This window comes from Sander vitreus, chromosome 21 (genome assembly GCF_031162955.1).
Source record: "Sander vitreus isolate 19-12246 chromosome 21, sanVit1, whole genome shotgun sequence".
Classification (NCBI taxonomy): Eukaryota; Metazoa; Chordata; class Actinopteri; order Perciformes; family Percidae; genus Sander; species Sander vitreus.
The window spans coordinates 4,475,270-4,487,769 of record NC_135875.1 but is presented as its reverse complement, the minus strand read 5'-3'; the positions used below and the strand labels follow the sequence as shown (position 1 = coordinate 4,487,769).

Here is a 12,500-nt window from a genome sequence, read left to right as displayed (position 1 = left end):
GATTTTTAAAACATCAAACATTAAAATAACTAAATAAAAAAGTGTGAGTCAAGTAAACCAAAAACCATCATACTCCATCAAAACTCACTCTTCAGTTTTCTCTGGATCTGACTGGCCAACGTTTTGATCTCCTCTCGGAGTGTCTGGAGCTCTTTCTTCATACCTGACCCAGGAGGAACACAACACCGTCAAACACATCAACTCAAGATTACAGACACGACTTCAACTGCAAGAAAAATAAAGTTTCGTTTTGAACATGTAAAAAAAACTAAATTATATTATATATATATAAAATTAAAATAACAGATAAATAAGGACATGTACATCTCAGCACAATCTTCCAAAATCATTGTAAGTGATTCAAATAAGACATTCCCCATTTCAAAAAGGAGTAGGAAGAAGTTCAAAAAAACATTTTCTGGTCCTACCACGTTTGTCTATTTTTATCCTTTAGTTAAATACAAAACAAGTTGATGCTTCACTTACTTATAAGCGTTTACATACACCGTATATCTACCTACCTACACTCACACAGACACATCCATACACACACACATTTACACATTTGTTTTCTTCTATTCCATCCATCTTCTTCGTTTCAGTCTATCTATTGTTCATATAAAAAGGTAAACAACTTTGAAATCTTTTTTTTCAGACTTTGTCCAGTTTTCTAGCACCTGTCGGGCATGTTTTGCACTTCATGGACAAGATCAGAACTCAAATCTGGAGCGAGCGACGGCCCAAACAAACATACTCACTCTCCTCCGGCAGTGCCACCCCCAGCACAGTTCTCTGTTTGTTCTCCAGGTTAGACACCATCTTTTTGAGACTCTGCAGCCCCTCATGGATTTCTTGCACCTAAGAGTGGGAAACAAGTTGTAGTTTTAAAGTTTATAGGCAGAAGAACGGTTAACAGTTGCATTTTTTTTGGTTGATTATTCACTTAGTTGATCAACAGAGAAGACGTTAAATGTTAAATGTTCAACTCATCCGTCAAGCATAAATGCTTTTGGTTAGGTTCTCAAATGGGAGGAATTTGCTGCTTTTCTCCATTTTCATGTCATGTAAATTGATTATCTTTGGGTCGTGGACCTCTGGGAACTTGCAACGGGCATTGCGTCTTTTTTTTAATAATTATTTTTATTTATTTTTTTACATTAGGTGAACTAAATGATTCATCTATTCGTTGAAAGAATGATCAATAATGAAAACAATGTCAGTTTCAGGCCTAGGTGCAGCAGCTTCTGTAAAAGCACCAAGGTTTGAAGTGAGTAACACGTCCTTATTCACGGCAGTACAAGGAGGTTGGGATTAGCACAGACTGAGATGTTGACAAAATAAAATATAAAAAGCAGCAACGTATCAGACAAGAGCCACAGCCAAGGGCGTAACTTTGGGTTCAACATGGCCCCCCCATGTTGAACCTCAAAGTTACGCCCTTGGCTGTGGCTCTTGTCTGATACTATTTGAGATCTCAACTTTTGAGCAAAATATAAATTTTGAGCAAATGAAAACACTTCCATTTTCTGCATTCTGATGAATTTTTCTGCAACTAGTTGTGCCTTTTCTGCATTAAGTTATGGTGCCAATGTCTTTATTTATGTAAAGGAACTTATAAATGGGGGGGGGGGGGGTTTGTTTATTGGGGGGGTTGTAACCTCCCCTATCCCCCTCTGTAAATTACGCCTACGGCCACAGCACTGGATCATTAAGACAAACTTCACCTTTTTAAAGAAGGCGTCATTCTCCTTCTCCTCTTTGGCTGAAGAGGTTCCAGGTTTGATCATGAGCGCTCTGCCCTCCTCATCCTCATCTGACGCCTCCGCATTCTGAAAGACAGATTTAAGACAGAAAATAAACAGATCTCCATCTGAAGGGAAGACACTGCAGGGGAATAGAGTAAAGATTTTAACTAACAGATAACACCATGACACTCCCCCCATTTGATTACTTACATTAAGACAATTATTAATACAAGTTTTCTATTTTTTAAATATGAATATGAGGCATAATCTACAGACACAAATGTACAAAGTAGTAAAATAAACACCTTAATGAGTATTTGGGATATTTTCTTTCCACTAGTCTGAAAGAAGACATGTTATGGAAGCAAAATAGCCCAAATCCTCAACAATTAAAGCATTACGTTTTTGCCTGTAGTGTCAACACAAAAACAGAAATCCTCCGCCCCAGCAGCCGTGCCCTGTCCCCCGGCCTGGCAGATCCTTTAAGGACATATAGCTCAAACGGATGTTGCAAGTAATAGGTCGGAGAAGTTACAAACCGTTACAGTTTGTTATTTTAATCCCTTTTAGTGGTGTACTTTCTTAGCCAAAGGTGAACACTGAAGTTAGAGGCTGTTACTCGACTAACTAAAGGAGTGAACTTGGCTAGCTAAGTTAGTAGGCTAGTGCGCTGATGCTAATGTTAGCCGTTCAGTCTGAAACTCACATTTCCTAATTCTTTAGTTCGGTCCCGCATTTCTCAGCGCGAAGCAGCCGGTCAGATGTCAGGGAACGCTGTGACTCTATGGCGAAATGTGGTAAGTTGTTCCCAAGCAGAGGAACTAACTGTAAAAAAAAAAAAAAAACACTGTAAACTACGATCAACAGTCATTCAACATCAACTCAAGTAGCAACACTTCTTCTTCTGGCGCTCTTCAAAACATTGGACGTCGACTCGTTGGCGCCCCCTGTGGAAGCAGAGTGGAACGACACAGTGTCACAATTAAATGAAATCACTCTTTCATTGACGATATCTCTAACTAAAAGGCAGGAAAAGGGTATTCAATATAGGCTCCATCTGCCTACACAAATAAACTATGAACTGTGCTTATCTTCGACCTGTTAACATCTATTACTGCGTGGTATTTTTCCTCATTCACCCACCAAATAACTCTTGATGGACGCTGATCTAACTCAGTCAACTTAAATCAGTTTTAAAGTTAGATCATAAATCTACAGCATGACAAATAAACATCTTATCTCTGAGGCAGAAAACCTAACCTATTTCACAATGATTTTCAGTTTATTTAATAATTACAATACAAGCATTCATTTAGTTTTTTTTATTTAACTCTTTTATATCTTATTGCTGTTTTTTTTGTGTCATTTTTTCAGATTCAGATCGACTTAATTATCCCACACAGGGAAATTCGTCTTGCCCAGTTCTTCAAACATCATAACTTACAAAGTAAAAACAATAAAATGGCATACACAATAAGACCACAACATAATCATAATAAAACACATTTGCACTGGGTGTATTGTCCTCTCAACGCTGCATGTGGTGTCATCACTGCTGCTCCTGCAGATCAAACATAACTGACAGCTACGCAAGAGATCCCTACTTGGCTCTGACAGCCACAAGATGATGCTGTTGGCCTGCACAAACTGGGGTTGCACCAAATGTCACATCCAGTGAAGCAGTAGTTAACACTCACATCATATAGACATTAGCACGAAATCTGTCGCCAAGACTGAACGTTTGACAGTGAAAGTTCCCCTGGATGGAGCAACAAAGCCCTTATGGATAATTAACAATGTCCTCATGAATATTCAAGTCTACTGACATTTCCTTTTTGTAGACTATAAATAGGCCTATTTGAGACGGATTAGGCTTTTAAACCTGCAAAACAGTAAACAGTCCAGATGTGATTTACAGTTTAAAGCATTATTTGGCAGCTAAATGAACTGAGTTAGAGCAAGCCACAGCACATTATTTTATACCTTAAATGTTCTTGATTACTTCATTAAATCAAGAACCATTAGAGTATCAATTTAAACAGTAGCCTTGAAAAATAGCTGTTAGTATTATGGGTTTTAAAGGATTAATACATTGATTCGGAGGAACCAATTAAATGATATTTTTTTAGCCTTTTGTGCAAAGCTTGCAGGATTATTTAAGTCTTTAATCCTTGTCCTTGACCCCTGACTGATGCCCTTCAATGCCCCGGTCAATTTCAACACGTAGCTCTGTTGCAAGTTTTAAACGTGTTTTTAGCCTCTAAACATGCTCGAAATGTCATTACAAGTGCCTACCCATGTGCAGTGATTCCTTCCGAGGGAACACAGTGAATCTGACTGCAGTAGATGTGACAGAAAGGCATAAAAGTTGTGTTAATCCAGCCAGCACATACCTCTGTTTATTTCCTGTTTTCTGGTCAAGTCCACACTAGTCGATTGTCGAACTCATACAATCCAATATTCCAGTCAGATTCACTGTGTTCCCTCAGAAGGAATCACTTCACATGGGGAGGCACTTGTAATGACATTTTGAACATGTTAAGAGGCTAAAGACAAGTTTAAAACTTGCCCTGTTTAAGCCTGTTGGGTGCTAATGCTACACGGTGTAGGCAGCACCAATTGTTTTAGTTTTTCTCACTACTGACAGGTCTCCAAATTTACAAACAACAGAGCTACGTGTTGGAATAGACCGGAATTCTCCTTTAAATGTACTCAATCTGACAAATCAGTAGCATACTTTAATTATCGCCTATATTTAATTTCTTTTTTTGCTTTCATGGCAAATCGAAAGATAATAGGCTGGCGGTTTGCAACCTTTATCGCTTATTGCCTTTTAAACCGATCATCTTGAACATTTCAGTTGAAGCTTGGTTCTCTTTTTACAGATAGTTTGGAGGGTTTTTAGAGACGTGATGGGTGAAGTTTTTTTTTGTACCCATTATTACCTTTTATGACCACCAGGCTCATGCTGGGACCACTTGGGGGTTGGGGACCATTGTCCTAAATTCAACTGAAATGAAATTGCATGCTATCTCATCTGTAAATCACATGGCTGTGCTCCCCTTACCTCATTTGAGAGATAATGGAGAATTTTAAATATATATGTGATGCAAGTGTCTGTGCAGGAATGTGCATATTATTGTCCAGGGGATTTAAAAGTTCACAGTGTAGGCTATAAAATATGTGTGTAGTAAAGAAGGCCATCATTACTGTTCTTATTGAATACTATACATCAACATAGTTGGAGGACTAAAAACGTCAGTGAATTAAAAGCTGAAATGTGGCTCTGTGTAGAGGAGATCTAACTAAACTCCATTTCCCATAGTGCATCGGTTTGGAACGTCGTGTGGCCAGCGGGCTGTCAGTTGGGGGGAGAGAGGACAGAGGAGGAATCGGTCCAGCATCTCTGGAGCAGCGGAGCAAAGCGGATGACAGCGGCACACATCAGCTAAAATGAGGAGATTTTAGCTCGATGTTTCCCCACACTGGATGTTTAAAACGTGGATGTTTAAAGACTGACCCTGCTCGTCTGCCGTAGATCAGCGCGGAGATCTGACTTTATTCTATCAATGAGATATGTGGAGTGGCTCTACCGCCCGGTGGTAACGCAGAAAAACACAAGATGAAGAAGCAGTTCAACCGAATGAGACAGCTCGCCAACCAAACAGTGGGCAGGTAAGAGCTGAATCTTTGAAAACGCGTTTGTATCTACGACATCATGGTTTGTAATTGGCTCTGGCTCAAAGCAGCCAAAGCAGGAATTTGTCGGCTGTGTTCGGCTCCCAGTTATTGAGTCATTCAGTCGATGGGCTCCTTGCAGATCAGCTGGTTTGATTTGCACAAAGCATTAACTGTCAGTGGAGGTCACAGTTGCAGTGTTGAGCGTTGTGTGATTGATTGAGCCCAGCAGGGGAGGAGCGTATCCGCACACAGATGAGGAGGGAGCGGACATGGTACCCAAAGAGCAGGGCTGCCTCTGCTGCTGCCCGCTGACCGATAAAAGCAAAGCACAGGGCGGCCACCGGGCACCCTGCAGCGGGGAGTCATGGCTCAGATCACTCACATGTCTGCATTGACATGTTTATTTTACTCCTTTTAATTAAGTGTGCCATCATTGATAGGCACATATATTTGCTCTAAATTAAATGGTTAAAGGGGAGAAATATGGATGAAACATTCAAACATTGAATCCCAATTATTCCAAGGCAAACCAATGGAAGTTAATTTGTATTTATGATACATTTTATATACAAAGGAAGTTGCTTGAGGATATTTTTGTTGTGGGGTTTGACTTGTTGGCTGGCTATTGATGTTCTTTAATGAAACATTTAAAAACACCAGTACAGGGATAACTGGAAAAACTCTTCAAAACAACCCACATTATTCACACGTCTAGACTCACACATTCACATATGCATACACCCCTATCTAAAACAAAAACAAAGAATCCTGTTTGTTCACCTTTATTCACCCACCCACCCACACACACACACACACACACACACACACACACACACCCCCATACACACACATACACACACAACCCAGCCCCCATTAACATACACAATGATCAACCATTACAGTTGTCTAAATCTGGAAATAAAAGCATGGGTACGTTTTTCTATCTCATGGTTTTGCTACATTTTTAAAGGAATACTATTCTAAAGGAATACTACATTTTCGATGGGAATGTACATATTTGCTTTCTTGACGAGAAGTTGATACCACTCTCACAAACATGAGTGGTATCAGTCTTCTCATCTAACTCTCAGCAAGAAAAGTGCATTTCCTAAAATGTCAAACGATTCCTTTAAGATTATAGTATTCAGACTTACTTTGTTATTGATTTCATGTAGCTATTATAGTTTAGTTTTGAGTCCACGATGACAGAGATTTCTGACTTAGTTTTTTCAAAGACATGGAGTCAAGATGAGCTACGAGTCTAAAGGCCGAAACCAATACTCGTCAAACATTTCAAATGATTTCAGTTTTGTTGGTATTCATCTGAAGCATAAACACATTACATAATTTATCTGTTCAATGTACAGAGAAAAGATGTGGGACCTTAGTCACTTGGTGAAAGAGCTAGGTACATATAGATGTCATCTGCATAAGAATGATAGGTGATATTTATATAATTAGTTTGCATGATTAGGCTTAATGAAAGCATGTAAATGTTGATTAAAAGAGGCCCAAGGATTGAGCCTTGGGGAACTCCAATAAATAGTAATAATTCTAATAAAAACTGGTCACTCAAGTTTATATGTTTTTTGTGTCCTTAATACATATCAATTTTAGTGTCTATTTCTGACTTGATGCATGCATGAATGACAACAAAATAACATATTGCTGCTGCCCTTGGTTGATTTTAAAAATATATATTGACTCAGTGGTTCAGATTGTGAGTATTTAGAGAGTTGTTTTTGAATGTGTCCTTGTAGTTTTACGGATGTTTCTTTTGTACAGAATATATAAGGAAACAAATCTAGCTGGGCACGAGGATGACGATATATATGGGACCCACAACCTCTAGCTACGCCCCTGGGGAAACAAGCTTTACCTGATGATTGTAGAAATTATTGTAATTATTAAATTTTAGGTTAAATGCCCACAGACAAAATTACGTTTACTGTTTAGTGTCAAGCTCCCGAAAAGCTTTTTTGAATCCTGGAAGTTAAAGTCCAAGTTCAATTTAGCGCCTCACATACTGTACCATTCAAACATGGTGACACGTCACGGTTGATGAATGTAGAAGTGATTAATCCTAGTAAATCCTGACTGCACGAAGCTGCATCAGATAGTATGCAAATGTAGCAAATGCTTTAGATTAACATGCTTAGGTTTATGTGATTTATTTATTATCAGACAGTGTGTCTGTTTCCCCTGCAAGGCTCGATGTTACAGATGATAAATCTAGTCTATCTAGTCTATCAGAGTCTGTTAATCTCAGTCAGGACCTGAGGCTCAGTAAATAATAGTCAAAAAGAACATGACCTATTTTGGCTCCCATAGTTGGAAAACAAGCTCTATATGCCTCTTTTATCATAACTAAAGAGCAACTTCATCCTTGTGTCGTTACTATGAAACTATGCACAAGTGAATGGCAGTTTTCTGTCAGGAAGTCACTGGTGTTGTTGCTTCTTTGAGCCTGCAGGCCTAGTTGGTGTGTGCAGGGAGGAATCACAGTTCCAGTTGAGGAGGTGTAGTTGCAGCTTGGTTATCAATAGGTGTAGTTAAGTCTTTGTCTCTCCTTCTGTTTGTCAACCCCACCCTTGGCTCGTAACTGACAGTAAATATCATATGTCAACACTGTGCCTCTGGCAATTTGGATCGAATGTTATTTAGTTGTTACATAACATTAAAACAGAATCATTGTTGTGTTTCTCTCAGTCAAAGAGGATGTACCAAATCAGAAAACAAATTGATTTGCAGCCTGTCACTGCCTGAATAACTTGCTCCATGTTCATTATAAAGCATACATTGCTATGGTGATGTAAGTGCACTATAACCTGTTTGTTTTGCTTGGCTGACGGCAGTAACCAACGATGCTGGCACACCTAAAGGATTTCGTGTCAAGCTATCTTGTACCTCGTTCACCCAGACTCAGACTGCAGGCAGAGGCGCAGATACAAATCAATGAAAAAGGTATTACTGCAGCTAATGCTCAACAGAGTGGACTTGGCAGAGGTATCAGAAATCCCTGAAGGACATTTACCCATTACTAAAAAAAAAGTTGTTTGCTCTATAAAATGTCAGAAAATGGTAAAAAATGTGGATCAGTGTTTCCCAAAGCCCAAGATGATGTCCTTAAATGTCTTGTTTTGTCCACAACTCAAAGATATTCAGTTAACTGTCACAGAGGAGAGAAGAAACTAGAACATATTCACATTTAAGAAGCTGGACTCCAAGAACTTGTACTTTATTTTCATAATAAATGACCAGAACCGAGTATTCGATTATCAAAATAGTTGGTGATTAATTTAATAGTTGACAACTAATCGATTCATCTTTGCAGCTCTAAACCAATTATTATTAAGTAAATTAACATAATATGTGTGTGTGTGTGTGTGTGTGTGTGTGTGTGTGTGTGTGTGTGTGTGTGTGTGTAAGTGCAGGTGTTTGTTTATTTCCCCTCATCTTGAGCACCAGGGTCCAGCGAGGCGGAACATCCCGGTAATGAGTTCTAACCTGTATCATAAGAAGCAGAACAGCAGGGGCAATTAGTCAGATTTAGAGGGTAGAGACTCCAACATGACGCCTCACTGCTGGCCACACGCGTGATATCCCCTTCAAGACCTTGGCAGCCTGCGTCACCTGGGTTGTGTTGAAGGTTGCCGGCTCCTTATGTCCCACAGATTTAGGAATAATAAACTACACAAACCAAATATTGTAGACAGTCTGCACTGCAGTGTTGCCAGGTGTAATTATTAGGGCTGCAACTAACTTATTTTCATTTTCGAAAAAACTATAGTGCGTAGTTTCTGTCTCCCCTATGAGGAATTCTAAGTAATGACAACAACACTGTCGGCGCGTCCACATGATACAAGCCTTCCATGACATCACACCCCCCCTCCCACGCAGTTGCTAGTAGCCAAGGAGGACATAGAGGATTAAAAAAACATGATGGACTCTTCAGAAGAGGTCATTATCTTCACTTGAGTTTCTGCGCGCAAAAGTCACCGGACGCAACAATCTTCTGAACACAGTCATACTGAGAAATTCAGAGAGAGTTGTGAGGAGCTGATAGTCTTAATTAGCTTTGTAGCAACTCATTTGGCGATGGTTTGAATGTAACGGACCTTCATTAATATCAAAATGTTACGCACTAAAGCTTTAATCTGTTGATTATTTTCTTGATTAGTTGTTTGGTCTCTAAAATGTCAGAAAATTGTAAAATACTGTCTATCAGTGTTTCCCAAAGCCCAAGGTGACGTCTTCAAATGTCTTGTTTTTTCCATGAACACAAAAACATGAGAGCAAAATCAATTTTCTCATATGAAGTCTCGGCAAGGAAGGGATTAAGCTAATTCATTTCCCTCTAACATTGAAGTATTCCTTTAACTATGTCAGTAATGTGTTCCAGAAAAGGATGAGATAGCATATAGGATTTATTCACTCATTTTGCCCATACAGAATGATTATTATGATTCATTTATATTATATTTAGGGAAATCTGATTATGCACATTTGGTGTACCAAGGCCTATTCTGAATATATAGTTATTTTCAGAGGTGTATCTAATTTAATAGTATTGCTTTTCTCCATCAAATGTATTTAAAACCTACTTACATACTCATTTGTTCCACTTTCATTTTCATTTTGGTCTGGGGATTTGATTTGGATTTCAGCTAAGGGAATTAAATTTAAAGTTTGGGAATATTTATCTCTTTTCTCTGCCTTTCTTTAGCACTAGAGCAACATTTGGAGTTTGTAAAATGCCCATCTTTCTCTTTATAGTTTTACTCTGTGCAGGAAAACACACAGATGAGCATCCTGAAACTAATGAAGCATCTCCCTTCAGGACGACATTGCTGCATTGCTCCAGTTAAGGATATAGGTCAAGAGAGTTTCAGACAGTTAAATTCATCTCTAAATCAGCCAGCCTGCGCCACTAATCCTGCGTAATGCTGCGCAAACTGTGTGACTGAATGAAAATGTGTAACTCCCTGTGAGCACAGCGAGGTTATGGCAGGAAGGGGACAGGCTTAATCCTCTTTTGGCTCCATCACTTCTTCTACTGAAGAGCATTTTTAACTCATCTTCTGATTTACATTTCTTTTAGTTGGTGATAAACGAAAGAGGCTTGTTATTTACTGTTTGTGGACAGAAAGGTCTCTTTAATAAAAAAACGTGTTTCCTCCTGGAAAGCAGCGAATGCGTGTTTGACAAGGTTCAGCAAAGAAAGCTGATGAATGTCAATGTGTGATTAAACTGAAAGCAGAAAAAAAATCTATTAACGAGATGTTGGAAAATGGGTTTCTAATGTCCGTCAACAGGCTGGGAAATTGTTTCTTTTTGTCACTGTGGAGCGTTCAAGCTGCAGGCGACAAAACCCCAGAACGTTTGTATTTGCTCCAATTTAGTCCTGAAACCATTATCAACTGTCAGTCTGTCAGCTTTGCTGATTGAAGAGAACACAGTAAATTGAATGTTTTTTTTCATAGCAGAAAAACAAGCATTCCCCTTAATGGTTTCATTATGTCTGGTTATTCATTTCTTGCATTATTGTTTCCCCTGTCATATTCTGGGCTGCAGGAACAAATTGTGACTTCCTGATCGATGGTGACCAACGATTCTTAAAGGTTTTTTTCGGCTGTTGACGCTGGGCATTGTTGTTGCTTTATTGGTTTCTCACGAGGAATAACTTGTGGAACCAGCCACTGTTAGGTTTTATATCTAATATATGACAGCAGGAGGGAGAAAGACGGGATGTGTTGCCCTGCAGTGCACACAGACCTCTGCTCCTGTCTGTCACACAATGTTTAATCTGTCGCTGCTGCTCGGAGCAGAAAGCTCAACAGCTTGACGCTGAGATTCACGGAGGAAGGAACAAAATGCAGATATTAAGATTTGTAGGGCTGTCCCCTCTCAGTCTATCAGTCGACTAATCGGTCATTTTGGTCTTAGTCGACTAAGGTTTCTTCAGTCGATTAGGCTTTTTTTAAAATCGTTTTTCATCCTTAATGACTAATTTCAAAGAAACTTATAAGAACATCTCTGGTAAACACAAGATTGATAGTGGTGTTTTATAATAATAATAATAAATAGAATTTTTTTTTGCTTCTCAAACTTATCCTTTTTTTGTTCTTTGATGAAATCGGATTGATTTATCTACAGTATATGTATGCGTTTTATCTTTGTACTTATTTCTTTTACAGTATGTTGACTGTTTAAGATAAATAAAAAAAAAATCAAATCATGATTCTTTGTGGAGATTCTTTTACAGAACTGTTGATTAAAACAAATAATGGGACTAACCGTATAGTGTTAGTTGACTAAGAGTTTCTTCAGGAGAGGACAGCTCTAAAGACTTTCCCTGTCACTTATATGTTGTCTGTTGGTGAACATATCTGTTGTTCTTTGACAATGATTGGAAGTAAATCTGAATCCATATGTGAACCCTCTGGACTCTTGAGAACTTTGGTCATACGTACCGTGACGTGTCTGAAGAGTTGACATGCTAATCCTCATCACATCAAGTCTGGAAGAGCACGGGGCCACGAGGGGATAAAGAGCACTACATGAGACGTCAGACATCGCTTGGATCCAGGGATCTGAACTTTACAATGTCAAGCTGATTTATTTTGGTTTTGGAAAGTCCTGCAGGAAGGTCCAGACATTCAGATTCAGCCTCTGTGTCTCTGTGTGCGTTTAGGGCTCCTCATGGGTGTCTTGTATCCCCAACAGTCCCTGACCTCACGCTGCCTCGACGTCTCATTGGTCACACTGTTGACATGACCCTGTTGACATCCCATCAATGCTGAGCTTCAGGGTTTTGTTCTTGAAAAAAGATTAGGAGCTCCTGTCTTGTTTACTGTATATACATCAGATTGGTACAAATGGCTCCGTCGAGGTGAACATAAATTATGTATAACTGTTTCTCTCCTCGACTGGCGGACCCTTCAGCTGCAAGATAATGAACCCATTTGTCAAACATGGTGCTGTATGTGTGTGCTAATTCTAACAACATCCTCAGGATTTGATTATTGATTGCCCTTCATTCTTCGGGAACATAATTAGTATTCATAGCGAGGC

General features: G+C 39.1%; 2 protein-coding genes across 2 annotated transcripts in view; one reads left to right on the top strand and one right to left on the bottom strand.

Annotated features, from left to right (window-relative positions):
• stx4 (syntaxin 4) overlaps nucleotides 1–2,666 on the bottom strand; it is an 8,973-nt gene extending 6,307 nt beyond the window's left edge. The window contains exons 1-4 of the mRNA XM_078278488.1: nucleotides 2,452–2,666; nucleotides 1,725–1,829; nucleotides 759–858; nucleotides 89–163 (exon numbers count right to left, since the gene is read on the bottom strand). Coding sequence (XP_078134614.1) covers nucleotides 89–163; nucleotides 759–858; nucleotides 1,725–1,829; nucleotides 2,452–2,481 — 310 coding nt within the window. The 5' untranslated portion in view covers nucleotides 2,482–2,666. The remainder of the gene's footprint in view (nucleotides 1–88; nucleotides 164–758; nucleotides 859–1,724; nucleotides 1,830–2,451) is intronic.
• Nucleotides 2,667–5,086: 2,420 nt separating this feature from the next.
• The window catches only part of LOC144536096 (rho GTPase-activating protein 44-like), a 94,425-nt gene continuing 87,011 nt past the window's right edge, over nucleotides 5,087–12,500 (top strand). The window contains 1 exon segment of the mRNA XM_078279033.1: nucleotides 5,087–5,420. Coding sequence (XP_078135159.1) covers nucleotides 5,368–5,420 — 53 coding nt within the window. The 5' untranslated portion in view covers nucleotides 5,087–5,367.